The sequence below is a fragment of the Eulemur rufifrons genome, chromosome 15 (genome assembly GCF_041146395.1).
Source record: "Eulemur rufifrons isolate Redbay chromosome 15, OSU_ERuf_1, whole genome shotgun sequence".
In the NCBI taxonomy this organism is placed as follows: domain Eukaryota; kingdom Metazoa; phylum Chordata; class Mammalia; order Primates; family Lemuridae; genus Eulemur; species Eulemur rufifrons.
This window is the reverse complement of record NC_090997.1, coordinates 92,186,123-92,213,431: the sequence shown is the minus strand read 5'-3', so window position 1 is coordinate 92,213,431 and position 27,309 is coordinate 92,186,123. Positions and strand designations below refer to the sequence as shown.

At 36.3% G+C, this 27,309-nt stretch overlaps 1 protein-coding gene across 6 annotated transcripts in view; it reads right to left on the bottom strand.

The window, feature by feature from the left end:
- Nucleotides 1-4,275, bottom strand: part of ADGB (androglobin) — a 131,352-nt gene extending 127,077 nt beyond the window's left edge. For 5 of the 6 annotated variants that reach the window (XM_069488829.1, XM_069488833.1, XM_069488830.1 and 2 more), the window contains exon 1: nt 4,083-4,157. In XM_069488829.1, coding sequence (XP_069344930.1) covers nt 4,083-4,156 — 74 coding nt within the window. In that variant the 5' untranslated portion in view covers nt 4,157. Of the gene's footprint in view, nt 1-4,082 lie in introns of all 6 variants that reach the window. The other variant, XM_069488834.1, reaches the window with a different exon arrangement.
- Between the last annotated feature and the right edge of the window lie 23,034 nt (nt 4,276-27,309).

The window sequence follows — 27,309 nt, the reverse complement described above, 5'->3', positions numbered from 1 at the left end:
AACTCAGTATGACCCGGGTTGCTTCCTCCAGGGTCCACCTCTTACCTATGCCTTTCAGTGTGGACCTTGAAGACACGAGGCCTAAAGCTATAAAGGGCACCTGCCCACCGTGTCTGGCTCTCTTTGGGGGGGTTTCTTTTGTGATCTCTGCAGGTAGAGGAACATATTAGTTACCAGCCACTGCTGCCTGGCTTATTGAATCAGCTCTCTCTTGGACCTCAGATAACCAAGAATTCACTTAGTTTAATGCTCAGTATGATATTTATTCCTTTATTTTATGTTGCTTTCGTGGTATTTATCATAATTAATCTTTTGTATTAATAATAGTTCTCTTTTCAAATTTCATATAGACAGATATGTCGATCTTTTTTGAAAATCCTAAAAAATTTACATGTGCATTTCAGTCATAAAGATAAACTTGAGAATTGTGAAATATATTACATTCTGTTTTTGAAAGAGGTTTAGTGATATTTCATCATTACAAATCTAGAAGGTTGCATGGTTCTTGTTAGTTTAACAGATTACTTGTTTTTCAATCTTGGTTAGAATTTGCTGTTAGAAGTGGAACAAAATTTTATGACTATAAACACCAACTTGTGCCCTTATCTCAAAGTGCCCATTAAAGTTCCATATATTTTAGTGCATAAAGTATATGCATTGATACTTCTAAGGACTATTAATATTAAAATCATATATCTTCTTTTGTCTCTCTTGATTTATTCATGATCTACACAAAAACTCACTTTTAGTACTTCTAAGAAGAGCAAACTTTTGTCTTCACATTAATATGAATCCTTCCAGTGGCATCTAACTGGTAAAAGAATCTTTGCCTATTAGTTTTCAAATCAATTAGATTTATCAATTAATTTAAATTTGTTTAGAATTGCTAATTATCATTGGATACTGCTGCAGACTGCATATCTATGTTCTCCCCAAATTTATATGTTGAAACTCTAGCACCCAATGGGATGGTATTAGGACATGGGGCATTTGGGAGGTAATTAGGTCATTAGGTGGGGCCCTCGTGATGGGATTAGTGTCCTTATAAGGAGAGAAATAAAGCTAGTCTTCTCTCTTTCCACCATATGAGGGTACAAGAGGACGGATATCTGTGAATTAAGAAGAGGGCCCTCACCAGAACACAATCATGCTGGCACCTTGATCTTGAACTTCTAGCCCCCAGAACTGTGAGAAATAAATGTTTGTTGCTTAAGCCACCCAATCTATGGTATTCTGTTATAGCAGCTCAAACTAAGACAGATACTGATAAAGAGTTATAACCTGTGACAGTTGTTATAAGTTGTTATATTAAAAGAAGAAAAATCAATTAAATCATGGTTTTAAACATTTTACTCTAGCAAAAGTCCCTCTCTTATTACAGACCCAGTGAAGTTAAAAAAATATCTGATACAATCACGGAAGTTTAGAGCTGGAGGAAAATACAAAGTAGGGAACAGAGGACAGGGAGTTTTGGAGTGAGAGCAATTTTAATTAGAGGACCTTCCATGTAAAGAAGATAAAACCAAATGTCAGAATAAAAAGTGACTTGTCCAATGTCACAGGAGAATTGATGCCAGTGTGAACTCTAGAATAGAGATTTCATACTGGCCGATACAGAGAACTAGAGAACATAGAACTATAGAAATAGTTTAATCTAATGTAAAAACTGACAGCTCAGTTACCTGACATGACTTTTCTTGCTAATTCAAAATCATATTTACTTATGAATTTAGTTATAGATGATATAGATGATTTTGCTGTAATCAGTTGTAACATCTCAGGTTTGAACTTGGCCAACAGCAGATCGAATAGGAAAGGGAAGGAGACTTGATCTTCAATCAAATTCACAAAGAATGAAAAACAAGGTAGGTAACAAAACTACAAGTTCATTTAATACACAAATGGCAGGTATTTATTATGTGCTAGTCACCATTCTAGGCAAAAAACAGACATGACCCTTATCCCCAGTCTGACATAGGGCAAAAAAAAAAAAAAAAAAATGCTACTTATGGAAGCTCTAGGTTCTGTGGGATGGCCATTTTCAAAACTATGAAGACTTTGTTTCTCTTATTCTATTATCCAGGACCATGTTAGAGTTGGTTGCATTTACTGGATATGTAACCACATTTACAAGGTGTGATAAAATGACATAAAAGCTTACTCTAAATCACCCCAGTATATTTCAAATGACAATCACACTAGAGCCTTGCTAGACTTTGATCCCTGTGACTCATACTGGGTGACACTTTGTTTGTCTTGTGTCAATGACTTAGCCTGGTATCTATGATTAGTTCTTCAGTTAAACTTGAAGGATAAACTTGAATTATAAAGAATTTCACATCCTATCATTTAATGCTACAGCAAAATCTAATGATTTGGTGTTTAATGCTTAATCATTTCTAGAAAATTGTAGCTTTAAAAATAACTATTTGGCCTTCCTCTCTTTTCATAAATATATACATACATTTTTATTGGTGTAATTTAATTCAGATATTTTCTGGAAAAAAGAAACATGTTAGAAATACATTATCATCTCAAAAGGAAATGGGAAATTCCAGCAAGGGAAGAGTTAGCTTCTTAACAAGCAGGAACTTTATCTCTATGTGTGATACAACCATCACAAGACTAGTTCACATAATGTGTTTTATGGTATCTGGTTTGATCAGTATCTTTAGGGCAGTTAACAATCTCATCTTTTTCAGCATATAAATTTCTTAAAAGTTGAAAATTTTCCCCAAGCTCCAAAAGAGTTGTAAGCCTTCAACATGCACTAATTATAACCAACATTGACTTGGGGTTTTTTTTTTTTTTTTGGTGTATTCAAAATTCTCTTGCAACCCTGCTACTATCTCTTAATCATTGTCATTCAATCATTCAATAAACAGTTCTGAGGCTTACTATGTATGACCCAGGAATCACTCTAAATGCTAACGTTTCAACAGTATATAAAATAGAAAAGGAAAAATCCCTGCCTTCATAGAACTTATATTCTATTGGGAAGACAAATGAAAAAAACATAACTTTTTACAAGTGAAGTTATAGTATGTTAAATGAGGAAAAAAAAAAAAAACAACGAAGAAAAATAAAGCAGTGAAGGAAGACAGGGAATTTGTTTTTTTGTTTGGTTTTGGTTTTGCCAGGGAAGTGGGGGGAGGGTTCAATTTTAACTCAGGTGGCCAAAGAAGCTGATAGGAGAAAATGGCATTTTGGTGAACACCTGAAAGAGGGAGAAAATCATATGGATATTTGGGGAGAAGAGCTTTCCATCAGAGGAAACAGCAGATGTGAAGGCCTTGGAGTGAGAACAAGCCTGACATGTTCCAGAGAGTGGAGAGGAGGTTAGGGTGTTTGAAGCATTCTCTCACAACTGGAATGAATTTCGGAACTTTTAGAAATTCAAACAATAGCCCAAATCCTGTGCTATTGATAACTGGATAACTCTAGGGGGAAATAAAAGACCAAAGAAAAAAATAATAATGCTAGGCAGGTGCATACAAATACATAACACCTAACACCAGCCCAGAACAGACAGGCACCAGGAAGATTCCATGAGCTAGGATCTGTATGGGTCTTCAGAATAAACATTAGTAAGATGAACTATATATTTATGTTGTTTTCACTTTTTGAAGCCACTTTGTGTCTGATTTTATCTGATTAAAGTTCTTAGTTGTTGGAGTGGGCAGATACAAACCAGGGAAACATCTCTGTCTCTCTCTTCTCTCTCCTTATTGGGGCCAGGCAGATGTGACCTTAACTGGAAGTTTTTTTGAGACATGCCTCTTTCTTAAGGAAGCTACAACCTTTCTAACTGCTTAAGTGGGCTATTAAGGGGGGTGGAGTTGGGGGAGATTCACTCACAGGAGCCAGAAGAGCAGCCAAGCATCCAAAGCAAGAAAACCAGGGCTCCGGGAAAAGAAGTTGGTCAAGACAGGCAAGGGGGAGGAAAGGGAGCCAGCACCTCCAGGGTCTGGCTTCCCAGGGAGGACAGAGAAGCTGTGAGGAGGCCGCTAAACTCCTGCCCTGGCAGTTTGCCCCCCAAGGGGCCAGGCCAAGGCAGGGTAGGGCAGGCAGAGGTCTCTTACTCTTTAGATTTATCAGATCCGTGCGCCGAGCTGATTCGATGCACCTCTTTCTTTTTGGTTTGTTTGGAGGTCATGGCAGAGGCCGGCCCAGCAGGGCTGAGCTCTGAGCATGGAGCGTCTGGGCGCTGGGGGCTCCGCGTCTGCGTTGCTAGGAGACCGTTGCTGTGCTGGCAGGCGCGGCTCCTGCGCTGGGTGGCGGGTGTAGGGGTGTGATGGACACGAGGTGATAGAGGGGGTTGGGGAGTGATGGGGGGAGGGGCAGACGGGTGGGGGGCGGGGCCTGAGGCGGCCTGTTGCTGCCAGTGGGGACGTGAGCACCTAGAGAGTTCAGGTCACCACATACCGGTGGAGATCTTGAAGTTGGTGTGTTGGGAGGATTCCAGGCACGGGGCATGGATTTGACAGTAGGATTGATGGGCAGCCCTGATGGATTGGCGTTCTTCTGTCAGGCTGGACTTTGCCTAACTTTCTCCTTCGGAACCATAGACAAATACTGGCTATTTCTTGGATGTCACCTTTGTATATGGCTATCTTGCGAATCCCACCCCAGGTCTTCTCTTGGCTGAACAGAATAAGTTCCTTCAATAATTACTAAGGAGACATTATGGACACACTGAATTTACCAATGGCTCTAAAATCCTGAGTCCAGAACTGAATAGAATGGGTGTAGGGGGATCCCTGCAGGGAAGGCAAGATCACCACACCCTTAGTCACTGAAGGTTAGACGACGATGATGTCTGCGATAAAACAAGTAGTATGCCTTGGTTGTTCTTGGGAAAGAATAAATCCAAGTCACAGAATCCAGTAGCCCTTGACAGACTCACTAGAAAAGACACTGGAACCAGACCCCACACAGAGCCAAGGAGACTGAGAGCTATTAGGGCTCAGGCTTAAAGCTCAGGGGACCAGTGGTGCTGTGTCTTAGTTATTTTGCCTTGGGCTAGGGCTAAGTCTTTCCTTTGAGCCTCAGTTACTCATTTGTAAATAGGAGGTGCTAACACCTAACTCACAGTTCTGTACTGAGAATAAATAGCATGTATGTAACATGTTTAGCACACTATGAAAGCACAGCAAATAGGGACCACTGTCAGAGATGACAGCCCACTTGCCTTCAAGGAGCCGACAGATAACATGAATCAACGAAGGTGACCAGCTAAATATAGGATAGTGGAGCCTATACTTAAGTAAAAAATACTTAGACTGGAAAAACTTTTAGATTCATCAAAACAAAACAAAATATTGTGTTGGTTCAATATAACCTCCCTTCAGAGAGATTTAAAATGCAGCCCTGAGGTTTAGGACCCCTGCTACTAGTTGGTCTCTCCCATGAACCTACAAATAATTAAGCATCTTTAAATAAAAGAAATACAGTCTGTTCTTGGAACTGGGCACATGCTCAGAGTCCCACCTGTGCAGGAGAGAAGGAGCTTCCTGCAAAGCAAAACCTTTCAACTGCTCTGACAACTGAATGTCCACCCTCTCCATTCAGCATAGCCTATGTTTTGTCAGACTATCCCAATCTTATTTATTGGAAGTTACATAGATGACTATCAGACTGTAACATCATTGTATTTCTATATGGAAAAGAAATAAATTCAAAGTCAGCAGTGTCTATGTTATGACTGTAAGAGTACCCTGCCAACGTCTCCTATTATATAAAGACAGCAATGATATCTTGAGATGTCTTGTTTATCCCAGGATGGAACTTCCAGAGAACTCTCCTGAATGAAGTAAAGGACTAGGTGAGAAAATATTATTTAATACCAAATATTATCAGAGTAATCAAATACATTGCCATAAGCATATACAAAGATCTTGGGTAAAAATAACACAAGTTTGAGCAGCCAACCCCATAGCCACGTAAGTTCCATCTTGAGCAAGGGCTATCCCTGAAGCCATTGTTAATGGCTGCAAGATGCCAAGACAATTAGAGAAGAAAAACCTTAGAAATCGAAAGATCTATATCCCATTCATATTTTATAGATAAAGAACCCCAGGCCAAGAGAAGCAAAATGCCAAAAGTTTCAGGGCTACTTATTGATAGTATTTAGACTAAAGACATCAAAGTCAAGAGTGCCAGTTTAAGCTAAATAGATCACTACTCCATTTAGAGCCTGATTTCCAAAGACCTATTAAATTAGGATTAAATAAGAGAGTTGTCATCAGAATGTAACAAGATAATCATAAAAACTTTTGGACAAGTATAAATTGCCTATTAATCCCTAGTCCAATGTTCTTTCTCCTTCATTATATTAAGAATGCAGCATGCATAAATGGCATTGCTCTTCTTTCTGGAGCTACAGCTCTGGTCTGGCTATAATTATAACAGGCAAATAAGTTCTTAAGAAAGCGTAAGATGATATTTTTATGTGCCAATGCAAAGAGGACAATTGGTCCTACAGCTATTTATTTTTTTCTTATTTTAACCCATATTCTTCTAACCATGGTTACTATCACTTTGGAATAAAAACATTAGCTGTGATTTATTGACTGCCTACTACATGCAAACTTAAATTTAAATACTGACTCTTGTTAGTTCAGTAATCACGAGTAAGTTATTTAACTTCCATTTCCTTTATTTGTGAAAAGGGAAGAATAATACTTCAAATGTGTGTGTTTGACACATCCTAAGCACTCACAGAATGACAGCTCATGTTGTTATTTCAACAGGTAAAGAAACTGAAAATGCAGAGAAAAAATGGGACTTGCCTAACACAGAGCAGGTGGTGGGTGGTAGAGGAAGAAGAGCCAATCCACAGCCTGTGTCCTCTCCAATACTCCAGGCGAACTATCCATGCTGTGACCTTCCAGATGACTGTGCTGGGCCTACGTTTAGGGATGTCCAAACTCTATTGCTGTTTGACAACTTTCAAAGACCGAGAAACAGGGCTTATATGTTATTAGAGCTACCCAGAGTAGAGCCTCTCTCCAATCTACACTTCCTTTTTTGGGAGGAGATGGCAGGCTTCAGGCAGCAGTAGCTCCTGCTCCACCGGGAAGTGGTTAGAAATACCCACTTCCCCATGTCAGCAGAAACAAAACGGGCAGAAGACTCTCTGCTTGGGGATCTGCCTACATGGGGAAGTGAGCGGCGGCAACCACTTCTCCCTCTACCACTGAAGTCCTGCATGACTGGAACCGGGTTGGGGCAGGTGGGAGGTGGCGAGTGGGGAGGTTAGAAGGGCAGCATTTCTGTTTCTTAAAGCCGTAACTCCAGGCAGCTTCAGACGCTTGAGTCCACAGCCACGAGAATTAGATAGAGAGTGCTTCTCAACCACTTCTTTACAATTAGGTCAATTATAAAGTTGCTTGGCATTTAACCAACCAAATGAGAAAGTGTGAATTCTACATGTTAAGTTGAATCTTAACTGTCATTTCAAGTTCTATTCTTTTCCTGTTTCCATGGAAATTAATATCCTTCTCCTTTATTTTCCACAGAGCTTTATTTGTTCAGCTTTTAAAATTCCTACAATTTCTACCTTATTTTTTTCGTTATGTATGACCTGGCCCCTTGGTTAAATTAAGTTAGTAACTGGTCAGGCAGGATTCAAAGCCCTGCAATCCAGCTCTAGATCCATGCTCTTTCTAACGGCATTATTCTGTATCTGACACCCTCCATGATCACAGCCCTATGAGGTGCTGCAATCTGCCCACTTTATAGAGAAGGAAAGTGAACTTTAGAAAGGCAAAGTAACTTGCCCAAAGTCCAAAGCGCAGAGGGAGTGGAGCCAGAATGTGAAAATGAGCAGTTTGGCTGCAGAGTGCAGGACCCTGAGCTCTTTGCTACGCTGCCTCCTTCAAACAGGGAGCGCTCACATTACTATACAGCGTTGAGAGGAGTACGTAAAGCAAAGCTTAGATTCAGTTGTGTCCCCTAATATTCAGTCTCTACACTTGTTATGGAGGATTTGGATCCTGTAGATATAAAACAGGCTGACCTACCAAATTTTTCTGGGTAAACTGTAACTCAGAGTTTTAATAGTCTTTGAAAAAAATTTCTGAATAGAGATTATTTAAAAATGGGGGATAAGGAGATAAAATCTTAGTTGAAAAGAAGCAATAGCTTTCCTGACTGCAACAAAACACTTCATCAGGATGCAGACTAACCTGCCTTTGGACAATGTTGCAATCATCCCCCCATTGGATGCGGTGATACTGTTCCAGGTCCCCTTTCTGGACGGAGGCACTCACTCCCTTCCAGCCCCACACCCCTAGCCACCAGAGGAAGCTGCCTCACCAGACCCAATGTTACACCCTTGCCCTCAGAGTTACCTGCATCACACTAGTGTGTGCCAGGGAGGAGATACAATATAATTGGGGCAACTCCGAAAGTTGACTCCCTCTCCAGAACTCCCCTTATGATCAGTGAAAACCTCTGATACAACGATACTGCAGTTTAACTTCTCCTTCTGCCTAATCCTGCTTCCTTTATAGATATTATCACTGACAACACTCACTAATAAACATAATGCATCCAAATCTCAGAGTATCCGAGCCCGACAGTGCCAGAGTCTGGTTGCTGGGAACTAGCTTAGAAGAGTTCTAAGAGTATTAGGGATGATCCCAGGAAGCAGACTGTAAAGTGGGATTTGGGAAGACTCTCCCTTCCAAACAAGATGAAGTAACAAGGACTGAATTGACCTTGAATGAAATAACTAATAAACTGAATAGAGTATATGAAGACATTGACCGGTGGGTAATGAAAGGCAGTAATCCCAGAGAGGTGGAAAACAAGAAAAATGAGGCTTTTAATTGCCCCAGCTTACCGCTAGTTCTTGGCATGGGGTGGGAGGCAGAGCATGCTGGTGTCTCTGGGGAGATATCTGCAGAGACAAGAGCTGAAGCCCAGGGAGTCAGGGCAGCTAGAGTTCAGAAAGCAGAGTGCCAGGGAGGAGAAGCTACACAGAGCCGAGCACGGAGAGGGCAGAGCTGCGCAGAAAAGAGATCTTCAGAGCAGGCCCTTCGTATTTATACTGAGTGCTGACCTCACCTGTATGTGAGGAAATTCTTTGAGGCCGGTAAAAGAACCACCTGAAATGATTAGAAGGAGCAACTTCCAACAAAGATCTGGGGATGGTGCCTGTTCCCACCAGCCTGACTGAAAAACACTCCTAATTCAAGAATATGGGATAGGATACACAGAGGAGTTTTGGCCAAGGGAGTGGTGAAAAGTTCACTCTAGACTAAATGTTCCGTTGGGTCCAACTAACAGACCTTAAAAGCAGGACCTAAAATTCTCAAACTTTTCCAAATAACGGCATCATAGAAAAAAAAATCTTAAGAATATTTATAGGAATACAAAAATATCCAGCACCTAACAAGGTAAAATTCACAATGACTGGTATCCAATAAAAATCACCAGGTGTAAAAAGAAGCAGTAAAATATGTCCCCTTAAAAGGAGAAAAAAATCAACCAATTGAAAATAACAGAAAAAATGTGGAAGGTAGAATTAGGAGACAGGACATTAAAGCATTTATTATAACTGAACTCCATGTGTTTTAAGAAGCTAGAAGAAAGAAGGAATATACTAAATTCATCTTAGGAACATTTAAAAATGCAAATTACAATCTCTATAAGGAAAAATACACTGTATGGGTTTAACAGCAATTTAGATAATGCAGAAGGACAGATTAGTCAATTTGAAGACATAGCAATAGAAACGATCCAAAGTGAAACACAGAGAAAAAAAGACTTGAAAAAATGAATAAAGTATCAGGATACTATGGAACAACTTCAAATTGTCCAATATATGTGTAGTTGGACTCCCTGAATGGGCAGGGCTGAGGTAGGGGGAGGGGCAGTGAATACAGAAAAAATTATATTGAAAAATAATGGTTGAAAATTTTCTAAATTTCATAGACCCCAGAAATTCAATAAACTCCAAGCCCAGTAAACATGATCAGTTACACCCAGGGACATCATAATCAAATTGCTTAAAACCACAGTTAAAGAGAACATCTTAAATTGGGTCAGCTTTGGAGCAGTGCAACGGTTAAACTTTGACCTGTGGTAAATTAGGACAGGATATTAGTGGAAGAGAATGGACCAACAGGGATAATATCTTAGGTCTATGAGAGGTTCCAGGTGACAGTAATTATAAGGACCAAGAAACTGGATGGCTGCTGTCATCTTAAAAATATGAGATTAGTTATTGTAACTGTTCTCATGTCTTTATCTAATAACTCTAACCTCTATGTCATTTCTGGATCACTTTTAGTTATTTATTTATGTTTCCTCCTAATTGGATGTGTTTTCCTCATTTGCTACATGTTTATTAGCTACAAGACATTGTGAATTTTACCTTGTTCATTGCTGGCAATATCTATTATGAATATGAATTTTTTTCCTTTTTTGACTTTACTAGTGTTTATCTGAAGTTTTAATTTATCTGGAGATTTAATTCTATGCATTGTAGAGTTCTAAAATGATGACTAAGATTTGGTTTTTGTCCCTGAAGAACTCATGGTGTTGTGGGTTACGAACACACAAGAAACTAGAATCGATGTTTACAAAATGATGCAGTGAATTCTATAGGGTAAATGTCAATCAAGTAACTGTGCCCCGAGGAAGGACAACCAAGTGTTCAGATAGCACATTATGACTGGATAGAAATCCCTAGCTGAGATCAAGAAATGTGGGCACAAGCCCACAAGCGCAAGACAGATATAGGGTGAGAGGGTGGAAGTGACAATTCAGATCTGGATCACGGAGCAGCCCTGGGTGACTTGCTGCAGCAAGAAGTTCTGGACAGTGAGAGGTGACATTTGGAGCAGCCGAGCAAGAGGGAAAAAGCAGGTCAAGGAACACTAGGATAAACTGCCCCATTTTCTCACTTGGACAAAGAAGTGTCACCAAATTAAATTAAAAGAGTCTATATAAGCAGGATAGCGTGAGTTTATTTGCATTTAGCCTTGGACTTCAACATAGCTCCATCACGTACTAGATGTATGATGTTAGGCAAGCTATGTAGGCTCTCTGAACCTCATTTTACACATCTAAAAAATGGTTATAAACTTTATTCCTTTTCTGATTATTGTGATGAATGATTGATATGCATATGTTAAACAAAAATGAAGCAACACAAAACTTAGCACAGCCATTCGCCCATGAGGCACCATTATTTAGTCTATATGAAGATTCTAATATAACTGGGCAAAAACCGAAGTTGCAAAGAAGAGACTAACAGAATTTTGTGTTGTGATGATCTATAAGTGTTTCAAAGAATTCCAAAAACTTTTGGGAGGATAAAAATTAATTTGAAGTATAATTTTAGAACATGAAAATTAAAAAGAAATAATAAAGTGTCATGATTATAATAAGATATGGTATTCTCCTAAGAATCTTCACATTGCATACCTTGTTAAGATAGTTAGAAGCCATTCCCTCTTTTGACTTAATTGCTGGTAATTCTTTACATTTAAGAAGCTTATTCAGTTTTATACACAGTTATATCTCATTATCTTACACATGCTATTTATACAAAATATTTAACATTTAAAAATATATTCTAGTGTTTAAAAATGCAGACAAAATTAATCAGGAGTGTGGAGCAGAACACTTTTATTATAAAAGTATTAATTTTGAAAATAAAAAAGTATAAAGATAAGTAAAAAATCTCTAATCCCAACTTCTAAAAGTAACCGCTGATAACATTTTGATGTATAAAACCTCCCCATCATATACACAATTATTTCATAAAATCAATATTTGACTTCTTTCATTTAACTATGTTGCTAATATATTTTTTTTAAGAGGCAGGTTTTCACTATATTGCCCAGGCTGGTCTTGAACTTCTGAGCTCAAATGATGCTCCCCCTCAGCCTCCCAAGAAGGTGGGGCTATAGGTGCACACCACCATGTTGCTAATATTTACCCAGATCATTTAATGATTTTCTAGATCATCAATTTTAGTAGCTGTGTAGTAAGCCATCACATGAATGTACTTAACCATTGTCCTCTTGTTGGAATTTTAGGTTATTTCCTATATTTAACTAGTGTGAATGCCTGGCTGATGAAATACAATGCAGGACAGATTAACAAGACCAGGGAACTGGAAGCCTGGACACTGTTCCCAGCTCTGAGTGGTTTTGTTTAAGTCATTTCACATCTCCGAGTTCTAGTTCCCTCACTTAGAAAATTGTCTGGTGGACCATATGAAGTTCCAGATCTTTGTGAGCACTAACACATAGACACCAGCACTTCCAGGATTAAACAAAACTTCAGTTGGGAAAGTCTTTAGTAGGGTATTGCAGCTGGGGGAACTCTGAACAGCTAGAAGGTAGCATGAGGACTTATGTATGCATGGTGGGCTGTTTGCAGAACTCAAACAACAAGAAGTGAGCGGGGCAGAGGCCTGGGAAAAGAAGTGGAAAGACATCAAAGTTCCTCTGATTCTGCCAGCCTGGCTCCTCTGAGAGCTAAGAAGGATTGACAGCCAATCTTCTCATCCCTCTGGACCCCAGGCACGTGTGGGTCATTCAGAGGATGAGGCTTACAAGTGTGATTGGGCGTTTTACACTGTTGGCATCTGTGCTATTTTCAGCTTCATAACCAAGTGTTTTAAGAAAACAAAATTTAAAAATACACATTAATTTAAAGGCAACTCATTTAAAATAAGCTTGCTTTATCAAGAAGTAATTTGAAAAGAAAAATACGTTGTTACGATACTTTAAATGGTGATAACTGCTAAGCAGAAAAAAGGAAGTAGGGTAAATGAAATAAGAAATGAGGAGGAAACTGGGGAGGAAATTGCTATTTTACATCAAGGGTACAGAAATGGCCACTCTCATAATGTGACATTTGAAGAAAGACCTGAAGTGTGTAAGAAAGCAGGCCACCCAGACCTCTGGGGGTAAGAGCATTCTAGGCAGGGCCAGTAGCAAGTGAAGCTTTTGAAGTAAGAGGGTATATGGTGTTTTCTACGTCTCTATGAGTAGAACAAATAGAGCAAGGAGAAAAGTAGTAAAAGATGAATTTAGAGGGGCAGCAGGGTGGTAGATCCTATAGGCCCTTATCAGAAACATGGCATTTATTCTAAGTCAGATGAAAGCAATTAGAAGATTTGGGACAAATGAAGTGACATGATCTGACTTAGGCTTTAACATGATCTTTTTGGATGCTTTGTTGAAAATAGACATAGGTGGGTGTCCAGGATAAGGGGAGCAGAAGCTAGGGAAATCAAGTTCAAATGCTACTATGGTAATTCAAAGAACTACTATGTTGGCTACACTTGGTTAAAAGTATGGGAGAGTAAGAACTGGTCTGATTCTTGGTTTATTTTGAAGATATAGCTGGTAGGATTTGCTGATATATTGGATATGGTGTGTGAGATAAAAGAGGAATCAAAGTGACAGCAAGATTTTGGTCTGAGCAACTGAAAGAATGGAATTGCGATCTACTGAAGCGAGAAAGACTTTGAGAGTGTAGGCTTTGACAGAAAACGAGGAGCTTAGATTCGAATATGTTAGTTTTGAGATGCCAGTTAGAAACCCAAGCAGAGATCTCATGGAGGTAGTTGGATACATGAGTCTGGAGGTCAGGGGATGGGTAGGTCTGGGCTAGAGATGGAAATCTGGAGATCATCATCATAAACTACATTTCCTAAATAACTTCACTTATCACATAAAATATCCTTTTAATTTTGTAAGAACCTTAAAAGCCTCAACTAAGTCAGAAAATTATTAAAGATTTATGCTCATTCTTCATGCAAGTAAAGCCACTCTTATTGTTATTTTTAAATCAATCCATGTTGCTTAGATGAAATTCCGCTTTAGAACAATGTTTTTTATTGCTTTAGATGATTACTCTAGTTTATTAAAAACATTGCTCTAATATTCTCCCTCTACACAGAACAACTATCAACTTAAATGAAACTTGTGCAAGAAAGGAAAAAGGTTTCACAAGCAATTATTGGGTTTTAGACTTATGATCCCATTTAATCTAGGACCTCATTATAGAAAAAGGGAAAAGAAAACAGAAGTTCAAAAGGTAAAGTGACTTTCCCAAAGTCATGCAACTAGTGTATTTATTAATTACTCAATACAACAAATATTTACTGAGTACTGTGTTCTGGGTGATGTTCTAAAGGTTACAGATAAAGCAGTTAACAATAAAGACTGTCACATGGAATTTACAATCCCTTTTAAAGGGGCACCTAGAAAACAAACAAACATGCAAATTTACAGTAAGACAAATAATTGGTAAGTGTCATAAAGAAAAATCAATTAGGATAAAGGTAGGGTAATAAGTAATTTATTGTCCAAATTGGTTCCTTTCTTAGAATAAAAGAACTGAAAACTAGACGGGATGCCAGGTCAGCATGCATAAGCTGGGACATCCCAGACAAACTTAGATGTAAGGTCACCCAGATAAGTTGGATGGTGGGAAGAGGGCATTGAGGGGATTAGTTGGGTATATTTCATATAAAGTGATCAGGAATAAATAATATAGTGATATCTGAGGAGACACCTGAAGACGGTGAAGGAAGGAGACATGCATGTATTTGGGGTAGATCCTTACAGACAAAGGAAACAAGAATGACCAAGTCTCTTTGGGAGGAGGGATTTGGAGAAACAGCAAGGATGGTCAGTATAGTTTCCAGAGAGGCAGCAAAGGGGAAACTGGTAGGAGATGAGGAAAGATGACATGGGATTTTTTTTAAGCTATTAAAATGATAAGAAATAGGAGTTTATTATAAGTAATAGGAGAAGCCATTTGTTGGTTATGAAACAAGGAGTGACATTATCTAATTTTTGTTTGAATAATAATCTGGTTGCATGCTGACAATAGATTGAGGAGGGAATGGGGGATTAAAAACAATATCATTTACAATACCAGCAAAAGAAAACAAAACAAGAAAACCTTAGTAATAAATCTAACAAAATAGGCACAAGGCTTTTACCTGAAAATTTTATTTAATAAAATTAAAGAAGACCTAAATAAATGGAATACATCATATTCATAGGTTAGAAGACTCAATATTGTAAAAACACTGATTTTCTCCAAATTCTACAGATTTAAATTCATTTTCAATCAAAATTCAAGCAGGTAAAATTTTTTGGTAGAAATTGACAATCTGATACTAATATTTATATAAAAATGCCAATGACCTGGAATATTTTTTAAGCTTTTAAATTAAACAAATTTGAAATATTCATATTATTTTAAGAATTACTATAAAGCTATAATAATTCTTAGTGTGGAATAGAAAAACAGCTCAATTAACCAACATAGAAAATACACAAGTAAATATATGCATAATGAGATACGATAAAATTATTTTTATAAAAATACCAATGAAATTTAATGTGTACAGAGAGGATGTATGTGTTCTTCTATATATAGTACCAGAAGAACTGGATATCTGCATGGGAAAAAATGTAACTTGGCCAATACCTCACTTTATGTACAAAAATTAACTCAAAATGGATTGTAGATCCAAACATAAAAATTCAATCTAAAATGCTCCCAGAAGAAAATACATATAAAAGAATAATAAAATACATATAAAAGAATAATAAAATACATATAAAAGAATATCTTTGCAAACTTGGGGTATTTAAAGATTTCTTAGGACACAAAAATCACTAACATAATAAAACATCTGAGAAGCTGAACATCACTAAAATTAAAAGTTTTTTTCAAAAATAGTCATCATTAAGAAAATGATAAGGCAAACCTCAATGATAAAATCATTGGAGTATACTTACACAACAAAGGATTTCTTTTTAGAATATATAAGGAGTTTCTAAACTTCAGTAATAAAAAACAACCTAATGAAAATTGGCACAAAACTTGGACGTTCACAAAATAAGACATAAGAATGGTCAATAAGCACAGCTGTTAGCATAGTATAAATGAAAACCCAGCGAGATACACAATGGAAGTATGACAATGCCAAAATTAAAAAATTAAACTGGTACTAATATGCTGGATTATTCTATGTCAGCCTGGTTAAACAGAGAACTACATTTCCCAGAATTTCTCTTTCTGTTTTAGATTTGGACAAGAGAGGAACTTGGGTAAGATTTAAAGCACGTAATGAAGCAGTGACCGCTACTCTGAACAGTTGGTCAGATGTGGCAGCAGAGAGGTGCAAATGTGTTCATTGGGTTATACCACGTTATTTTGCCACATGTCTCACTCATCTTCGGGGCTGGTGACACCTACGACCAGCAGCAGCTGCACTTCTACCATCAGATGCTTGGCTGTGGACCTACAAAGGTGACAGCTCCACAGTGGCAACAGCTTCCCGTAGACCTCTCCATGAACTTCCTGGTTTTGGCCACGGTGGTGGCTAGATATGCTTGGTCTCTCATATTCCACTGAAGGCTGTGACTTGTCCACCTTCCCCAGTACTTTAGGTAAACTCATTAGTGACTCTCTTGTCCTCCAACGACCCTCACGTTTATTCCATCTAATCCCACTTTTGTGTAAGATCTAATTCCTACAAAGATCCCTTATTCTAACAACACTCATGGTATCTCTGCTTCACTGACTAAGCCTTGATTATGGTTATTGGCACCTCATCTGCACTTGTATCTAATTTAGATATCTAGATCTTTGACTTTGAGTTTGATGCCATCATTGATAACAAACTTTTCGGGGTTCTAGAATAAAGGTGATTCTATTTTTCATGTGAGAATAATAAAACAATTTGTAATCAAAGAGAAGATTGCAAAAAATCATCAAATATTAATACTTCCTATCTCTGTGGCAATGCTCCTTTCCAATGTGACTTTTCACCTTCTCCCATTAAAGGTGGAATCCATTTCTCCACCTCCTAAATATGCTCTTTAGCCATGTGACTTTCTTTGGCTACTGAGACATTAGCAAATGTCTCCTCTGACCTAAAGGGAGATTTGAAAAGTGAAAGTTTGCCTTCTCTTGCTCATTTTTTAATCTAGCTACTCTGTGAAAGAGTCCTGCTAGCTTCTGAAACATACAAGGCTGAGTCATGCCCATCCTCTCAATTAACATAGAGGTAGCCATTAAATATACAAGTGAGACTATCCCTGGCCATCCAGCTTCAATGAACTGCTCAGATCAGTGTTATTTTATAGCAGAGATTTGTTATGAAACAAAAACTAACAAACAGAAATATCAAATGTTAGAGAGGATTGCCAAACAACTGCAACTCGTAGTCATTAATGATAGGAAATGACTCTGGAAAAGTGTTTGGTAGTTTCTCATCAAGTTAAGCGCACACACCTACCTTGAGATCCAGCAATTTTGGTCTTAGGTATTTACCTGAGAGAAATGATAACATATGTGCACACAAAGATTTGTACAAGAAAGTTCAAAGCAGCTTTTATTCATGAGAGCAAAAATTGGAAATAACCCAAATGTTCATCAACAGGAGAATAAACAAATTATGATATATTCGGTAATACCATTTAGGAAGAAAAGGAATGAACTACAGATACATACTTCCCAGTCTTCATAACTGTAAGAAATAAATAAATGTCTGTTGTATAAGCCACCCAGCCTATGGTATTTTGTTATCTTGAGCTGACTAAGACACCCACCAAATTTCTTGTCAATAAATAAACCTATGGATTTCAGGAAAATTGTTTTGGGGAAAAATATTTTCTCTGTCTTTCATGTCTTCAGTGTTTATCTTATGATATATCAGTTATATGACAAATGATTCAACAGGCATATTCAGATCATAAGAAATCCATATTCTGTGCTTTTCTTTATTGGTGGTTATTTACTTATTTCTGTAGGATAAAATTTTAAAAGCTCAACTTTACCAACTATATTTGTTCCCTCATGACAGCCTTTTTTTCCCCATTTACTTATGTGAAATTAAAGTCAGAGATGCCAGAATTTCTTTCAGATCATAAAGCAAGATCTCTCTATCACTAGGTCATGTTTCCCTCCCCAGTCATCGGCTACATCCTACACAGAGCATTAAATGTGAACCTGAACGACCTCTTTCATTGTTTATTCTCAATTTCTAGCCTCTGCATGGTAAAATTATAACTGAGTGGGAAGCAATTTCTGTTGAGTTCAAGAATCTGTTGAAGTCATTCAAGTAACTTGCCCATAGCAACAGAAAGAAGCCACTTGTAATAGTTGCAGTTTAATACTGAGTTCTGAAAATTGCTCAAAAATAACTTCTTCCTTTTTTTTTTTTTTTTGTAAAGATGAGTGGTTCAATCTCAGAGCAGGTATATTCCTGTATGAGCTGACTTTATTGTTCACATATTGTGAAAGTCCATTTCATATCCTGCTTGAAGAAAATGCTTTCGGAATATTTTTAGAAGTAGATGTAGATTGTTGGCCTTAAGTAAATGTTAATTACTAATATTTTCCCGAATTCACATTTCACATTATTATTTAGGAAATATTTGACCATAAGCTATGGACCTGGAAGTGGAACAATGAACAATATTTTTCAAGATAACAAAATCATTTTTTAATTTTCATCTGCATTTCGGTTACATTGGTTCTTCATCAATATTGGTGTTTTTCCCTGGAGGTGAATGATCAAATGATGTTATGATAAATACCATGTGAGAAATATATGCACTCTCAGACATATTAGCTTGGTTACTTCATTAGCAGGCTCCAGCAAACTATTAATAATCACATACTCTGCAAGCAATCATAGATTATTAACATCAATAGATTACTTAATAACTAAGGGTTTTTTTGTCTTGATTCAGATTCCCTTTTTACATGTAGTATCTTCTCTTCTACCTTGCTTAAACATCTCCTGTATGTTCAGAACTGGAAGTTCTAAAATCTCATTTACATCACATGGTTTGTCTTTGACTACACACAGGTGATTAAAATGGCTCGCTACTTTTCTGCTTCCAACCAGTAAATATGACTTTACTCAGCATGATAATTACTTTCTGAACATAAAAATAAAGAGCATTAATAAAATGCTAAACCTCTCACAGTCTCTAGTATATTTGTTTTATTGTCAATGACAATTTCATATCACTTTTCTTAAAAGTTTTCCATTCTCTAAATATGTCTTTGGTCTTTTCACTGTGTTGATTTCTGTGTGGGACCCAGAAATCTCTCTGCTTATAAATAAGTAAAACAGAAGCATTACACAACGAGCCATGCTGTCAAACTTATTGTTCTTGCATGTTCAAATGCCTGAAATACAAGACTCAGAGTAGTACACTTAATATTACTAAATTTTTTTTTAAAGTTTTGCACAGCAAAACATAATTCAGGAAAAAAAAAAAAACAACAGCCCTTTTTTACAGTAATGTTTTCTAAAAGGAATTTTTACTACAATTCATAACCTGAGAAAAATCTAAAAATTATCTTCTTCAATTACTGAAAATGATTGGAAGTCTCCAGTAATCTTTTTGGATTATCTTTTAAATTAATTCTTAGTTTCCATAGGCTCAAAACTATATAATTGTCTTGTTAAAACATTCTAGTTAAGTCTTTTAGTTTTGAAGTTTAAGGAAAAATGTGTTTTGAATACTTCATTTTTCTCATTATTTAGTTTCTTTATGTTGTCTGGTTTGAAGATTATCACAGACATTGCTTTATATGATTTTGGAGTTTTTGTCACTTTGATCCCTTAGGGAATAAAATTAATGTTTTCATTTTAATTTATGTAAGATTTAAAAAATTCCCAAAAGGGATTTTTTTAAGGACCTTTGTTCTAAATTGAATCAAACAACTAAAATGTAAATGCAGCTCTTAAAGAATAATTGATTAATGTTATGAATACTACCTAGTTCATTAAACAATTCTACAATTATTAGAAGTCTATATTTGAGAAATCTCCTCTACTACTAACAGCAATATTCTTCAGTTCAGATAGACAAATCATGAAACAAAATAGGCTTTATCTGGCATCAGGTTTATCTAGCTTAGGAAAGACTATAGACAGGCAGCAACACAGACTGCTTACAAAGGCACATCAATGGTCTTGTAATTTCCAGGTGCAGTTTTCACTACCTCAGTCACTCAGTACTCATAAGATGCTAAGAGAGGAGGTTGAGTGAGTGAGTTAGCCCCACCATCTTGTCTCAGAAAGCCCTTCAGTCTTGATTCCCACCTGGTCACGTGGCCTCTCCAATGTCGTTTACTACAGCCCACACTTCAATGAGGCTACTTCATCAAATCTGGTTGCTCTTTACTCTGTGAAGAATATTGACAAAGAAGTATAGCTGCTAGGTTTAGTGGATGGTCCTCAGTCTGATTTTGATTTATTTTGGAGGCACATTTCTAAACAATTTCCTGAGTTAGTGTTTCAGGAGTATTTAACCAGGGGTAAAATCAGCAAGTGTCACCACCCAGGCTGGAAAAAAAGGCTACTGAATCAGTTGATCAATTGTGAAACCATTACTTCCAATAATCTATTCAGTCACATCAAAGTTTTATAAATTTTTAATAATTATTCTACCTTTGTTTATTGAACTATTTGATTTTTTTTTTTGCTGTTGAGTAAAGTTCCTTATGTATTCTGGACATTAACCCCTTGTTTGCTATATAGTTTGGAAATATTTTCTCCCATTCTGTAGGTTGTCTCTTCATTCTAATAGTTTTCTTTGTTGTGCTAAAGCTTTTTAGTTTGATGTAATCCCATTTGTTTATTTTTCCCCGTTAGTCTAACAATATTTGCTTTATATACTGGGGTTCTCTAATGTTGTTACATTCTCTCGTTGAATTGATCCTTATATCACTTTTAGTTTTTGAATTCAAGTCTATTTTATCTGATATAGGTATGGCCACCACTCCTCACTTTTGGTTTCCATTTGCATGGAATACCTCTTTTCATCCCTTCACTTTCAGGCTTTAATATTTGTCTTTAATGGTGTGGCGACTTTCTCGTAGGCAGCATATTGTTAGATTTTGTTTGCTTAACCCTTTTGTTTTCTCTGATATTTTACAAAATTTTACTTATTCCATTTCTCTTTGAAATATTGCACTCTATATTCCTCACTGTTTTCAGGAATCTATTCTACTTTGTATTGCTTCTAATTTGACCTTATTTTTTTCTGATTTTTTTTTCCCACTTCAACTTCTTTTCTTGATCTATAAAAGAAGTAGAGCTGGTGTTGGGGATATATTTATTTCCTGGGGCTGTTGTAACAAAGTACCACAAACTAGGTGGCTTAAAACAATAGAAATGTATAGTCTCATAGTTCTGGAGGCTGGAAGTCCAAGATCAAGGATGTCAGCAAGACCAGGCATCTTCCAAAACCTATAGAGAAATCCATTCTTGCCTATACCTAGCTTATGATGGTTTGTCAGCAATCTGTTGTGTTCCTTGGTTTGCAATGAATCACTCCAATCCTCTGTCTTCATATGGTGTTCTGTTTGTGTCTTCAAATGGCCTTCTTTTTATATGTACACCAGTCACATTGTTTTAGAAGCCCACACTACTCAAGTATTACCTCATCTTAACTAATTACATCTGCAACCACTCTATTTTCTAATAATGTCATTTCTGAGGGACTATGGGCTATGAATTCAACATATCTTTTGGGGGGACACAATTCAACCCATGATAGGCGAATCTGCTAAATGCTCCTAATTCTGACTCATCTCGTTTTTTTAACAATCGCTACATTAAAAAAAAATCTTGGCAATATGGTTGGTTATATAGCTGCTTCTTGGAAAATTTTTGTAGTGAAGTATTTATCACTTTTGGTTCCTGTTTCTATCTTAATTTTTATGTTATCTTTATATTTATAAATTATGATCTTGTTATAAAGTTGAGACATAGTTAACCATGTAACTTAAAAATGCAAATTATCTTATTATGCATTAAAATGCTTTCTAAGAAGAAAGTGATCTTGTATTATTAAATAGCACAATGATTTTGAATTTTGTGTATGATACCTCATCTTTGCTTCAAACTTATTTCTTTAAAGTGTTAACATTAATTTTCCAATATTTAAGGTATATACTAATTGCTATGGTTTGAATGTTGGTCCCCTCCAAATGCATGTTGAAACTTAATCCTCAATGTGGCAGTACTGAGAGCCTTTAAGAGGTGATTGGGTGGTGAGGGCTCTGCTCTTGAATGGTTAATCCATTCATAGACTAATGGATTAATGTGTTATCATGGGAACTGGTAGCTTTATACAAAATGAAAGAGACACCTGAGCTAGCACGCTCACTCCCTTGCTATGTGATGTCCTTCACTGCATCAGGACTCTACAGAGTCCCCACCAGCAAAAAGGCTCTCACCAGAGGCAGCCCCTGAACCCTGGACTTCCCAGTCTTCAGAACTATAAGAAATAAATTTTGTTTCTTATAAATTAACCAGTTTCAGGTATTCTAAGTAACAGAAACTGGACTAGGACACTAATTCTGCTTTAGAAATAATGAGCTCCCACATTTTAAAGTGACTCCTAAAACAAATGTTAGAACAGAGTTAATCAGCCATGACGTATTGGATATTTTATTTACAACATGGGTGCTGGAAACAGTAAATAATTACAGCTAAGAACCTAGTGGGAGTTGGCTAAAATTTCTTCTCTAATATAAGCAACCTGCATGGGCGGGGAGGCTCCTAGGTAACGCCATTTGACAAACTTTCTTTCCTTTTACTTTCAAGTTCATGATTAACCTTAGTTTGAAAAGAAAAAGGCGGCTTTAAAAATTCACATACAAATATGTTATTTAGCAAAGGTTAAAAGACAGACTCTTTCTACAATTCCAAAAATATTGCTACTAGATGTAGTCATTTGGAAGCTTGTCCAACTCATTAATGAGAAAAGAAAGTATTAACTTCCTTTCTTTATCTATTGATTAACATATTGCATGGTAAATTAAAGGAAATGAGGAAAACTTTAGTCATATTCTCTGTATTACAAATACAGAATTTGGGTACTGATATTTCAATGGGAATTCATGTCCATGCATGGTCACAGCTTTGAATAAAAATTGTTGCATCAGACTCTGCCTGGCACCCGCAAGTCAGGGTAGGGTTAAATGACAATGAGTTAAAGGAGGCTGGTGCAGGAGTGGATTTCCTGTATTCATGATCCTTATTAGTTTGCTTCCTCCTAGAGTTATCTTAAAATATGCATGGAGTCAATTCTTCTTCTTCTTCATTAAGTTGTGAAATACCTTAAAAGTGTGCTACAGACTGAAGTATTTATTTCTCACTTCCTTTATAGTTAAATAAAAATGTGGGGTGAGAAAACATTGAAATAAATATTTTTAATATATAAGTACATGAAAAATATCAGAATCTAATATTTTATCTTCTTCTTATACTGAGATGTGTCTTTAAATGTCTGAACATAACCTAATTTCTGGTTAGCAGAAACCATTACTTGAGAACATGTTATGCTTAGCACTGTGTGTACCTAAGGACTGGCTTAAATATGCATCCTGTTACCAAGTTTCTATTTTAACCATAATTCCTTTATGTATAGGGTCAACTATTGCACACATCATTAGCAATGTCTTTGATTTATCATTAAATCATCATCTTGTTAAAAAGGATTGGCTAGATATATGCTCAGGTAGCACCACAAGAACAGTCTAGAGTGTTTAAAGGTGTTAAGCTATGAAAAATTTGACTCTACTCCCACCTATTAAATTACTCTGAGTCACTAGCATGAGAGTACTACAGTAGTTTACAGCACAAACTTTTTATAAGACAAAATTTTTTGGAGACTATTTAAAATTTCGTAATTAACAAAAAAGAGAAATCCATAGACATTAACCTTCAATCACAGATGGCAAATTAAACAGTATGTTGAATTGAAATTGAAGCCAGATTCAATCAACATTATTATATGACTTCATTTAAATCAATTGCTGTATTCCTTTAAAATTCTGTAGGCTTAAATCACAATTTAACACCATGACTAATGCTATACCAAAGACTCAAAAACAAAGTTTTTACAAAGGGAGAGAAATGACAGCTATAAATTTAGTGTGGTTCAAAAAATTCAGCAAAATAATTGTACCACTAAAAGATAACATTACATGTTATCTTATAGTGAATATAATCATAACTTATTTAAATTGTAACGTATAAACACTTAAACCTCTAGGACAGGTTTGGCAGTGAGGAAGATCGAAAGATAATGGATTTGGTTTGAGAAATGCTGATGGACTCCTATAACAATACCAGGTGGTATTAAAGTGATTTAATAGGAGACACTGGATTGAGTTACTAATATGTAAATAGATAGTACCAGTGGTACTTTATCTGTAAACTCTAACCTTTGTTACCCATACTCTTACCTCCTTCTCCTCTTCCTTCCACATATACACACAACTTGATGAATTAGAAAGAAGAATCATGCCTTTACATGTTCACCTTTCAAAACATAATCCTACATAAAAGAAATGGGACCAGGAGCTGGGCTCACGCTTGTAATCTCAGCACTTTGGGAGGCCATCGTGGGAAGATTGCTTGAGGCCAAGAGTTGGAGAACAGCCTGAACAACACAGCAAGACTCCGCCTCTATGAAAAATAGAAAAATTAGCTGGGCACGGTGGCGTGCACCTGTAGTCCCAACTACTAGGGAGCCTGGGGCAGGAGGATCACTTGGGCCCAGGATTTCAGGTTGCAGTGAGCTATGATGATGCCACTGCACTCCAGCCGGGCAACAGAGCAAGACACAGTTTCCAAAAAAAAAAAAAAAAAGGGAAAAAGAAAAAGAAACGGGTAGGTGGGTAGTTCGTACGTATGATTTTATATGCATGTAAAGCCTGTTCTTTAGAGTGCACAGTTATATATTCTTTTTGGGGGGGTATTAGATTCTTATGATTTATTACTAACACATAATGGAATACTATGGAGCCATTTAAAATTCATTTTTAAGAACATTTATTAACATGAGGAAAGCTCACACTAAAATTTAAATGAAAAATATTACAATGCTGTAAATGTTATATAATTGTTTCATTAGAAATTAAATTTTATGCAGTTCATTAACATCTATATGTAGTTATGAATAGAGATATTAATATATATCTATATGTAGATCTAACTATTTATGAAGAAATACTAAAGAATAATAGTTATTATCTATGAGTAGTAAATTATGGATTATTTTAATTTTTTAATATTTTTTAGTATTTTCCAAATTTTCTATTAATGCATAATAAATGCACATAGTTTTGGGGTAAATGTGATAATTTAATACATTCATATAATTTGTAAAGTCAAATCAGTATACCTGAGATATCTATCACCTTAAATATTTGCTTTTTCTTTTACACACAAGCAAACATTTATCTAGGGTTGATTGTAAGTGCAAATACAAATTAAAAATGAGAGACTTAATTCTCCCTGCTGAAAATAAGGGAACAGATTCTCCAGGCTGCCTCTGCCCCTTTTCTGAGACATTTTGTAAATTCTTTTTCTGTCTCTTTGAAAGGTGTGCAAACCTTTTTAAAAGCTAAATTAGTCTCTCACCAGCTTTGCCAAGGACCTGGGAGCCATCTCTTTGAAGTGAAAGCATCAAGGAACATGGCAGCCCTATGTCTGTTTCTGTAGGAGGGCAGTAGCCTTCCCTTGTTGGGTACCTTGCACCAAGTTGCAGTTACCGCCTGTTGTAAAGATATAAGAAGTTGATTTTTCGTTTAAATGAAGCCATTTGGCTAACACATATGGTCATCCCAAGTACCAGGTGAATTTAAGATAAACTATGTAACAAATGGTCCTGTCAATTGATTAAGGACTAGTTATTATCTTGAGAACATGAATGTAAGGTATTGAATCTACTTGGGTATATAAAAAAAATAAGGTTTCTTTCTTTTTCTTTTCTGTCTTTGCAGTCTCTCACAGGATTGCCTACAATGTGTATCACATTCCGGCTTAATACTTATTCAATAACAAAACCGTTTCCTTTCTCTTCTATCTTTATGGAGATGTTTTCTGGGTTGGGAAGGGATTTTGTTTTTAATTATACTTCTCCAACAATAACAGTTCCACTTTTTGTCAAGACATGGACTAAGGGTATGCACTGAACAGCAATTTTGGAGGGAAACTTGGTAGTATTTATTAAAATAAACTTAGTCTAATAGCAGATTATGAATACCTACTTTCCTAGATGTTCGCCAACATCAGGGATGTTCAACCTTATGCCTTTTTTTTTGGTGAATGTCCAATAACACCTTGATTTATTATTTTTAATGTTTCCTGTTTACTAAGACTTGCCACTTCTGTAAAATACTGGTTTTATGTCCTCCCATTTTTACTCATTTACAGTGGGGTTTTTGATTCTGCTTATTAACCTTTACCTAATTAAAAGGATTGTAAATATTTTCTTTTGTCTGTTGCTTATTATAATTTTGCTTATATAATCTTGCTATACAAAGTATTTTGATGCAATCAAATGTATCTATCTTTTCCTCTTTGCCTGTCATCATCTGAGAATTTAAAAGCATTTTCTTATCCTACCATCAAATTTTTTTCAATCTATGCTAAACTTTTTATAGTTTTTTTTTGTTTTCACATTTAGATTAATTTCCATATTGTATCATTTTGGAAGCAGTGCGATAGAAGTATGACTTTTCACTTCAAATGGCTAGCCAGTTGTAGCAACGATACTTATGGATTAGTCCAGCCTATCAGAACCCTTAAGCCTGTTTTCTTCAGTGGATGGAAGCAAATTTATGCTGCTTTTCCATTAAGATATTCAGAATTTTTAATAATGATAATTCATAAATGGAAATGAAAATGCTATATTTAAGTGTTCCTGTTTTGAGTAATATAGATTTTGAACTGAATACTTTAACTACTGTTACTTACTCTAGGAAGTTTCCAAAATGAACATCAGATTTTTTGTAAAAGCAGATTTTTGAGCCCCATGCCTAGAAAATTAACTCAGTAAGTCTGAAGTGAGGCTTAGGAATTTTCACTAAGCAACTTAGGTGCCTCATATACACATTCAGGAAACCAAACAACACCTTGAAAAGTCACAGCTTATGGTAACAACCACTTTTAGAAACATTATGGGTTACTGATTCACACACACAAACACACACACACATACTCTGATTAGAACACTGGCAATTTCACGATGGCTGCAACTCGTGCAAAGAGACACATATCCTTTAAATTGATGAAGTAGTCTATAGTTTTCACCAGTTCCTCTGCTAGCATTTGTGTACGTATGTGTCTTTGTGTAATTGCTTTTTCAAAGTGAACAAGGAAGCCAGAGTATTTTCTTCTTCAGCCATTTATGTAGCTTATCCTAAATTCAAATTTTATTTTCAAGTTACAAAAAAAAAAAAAATGTGGCAAGACTTTAGGAGTAATGC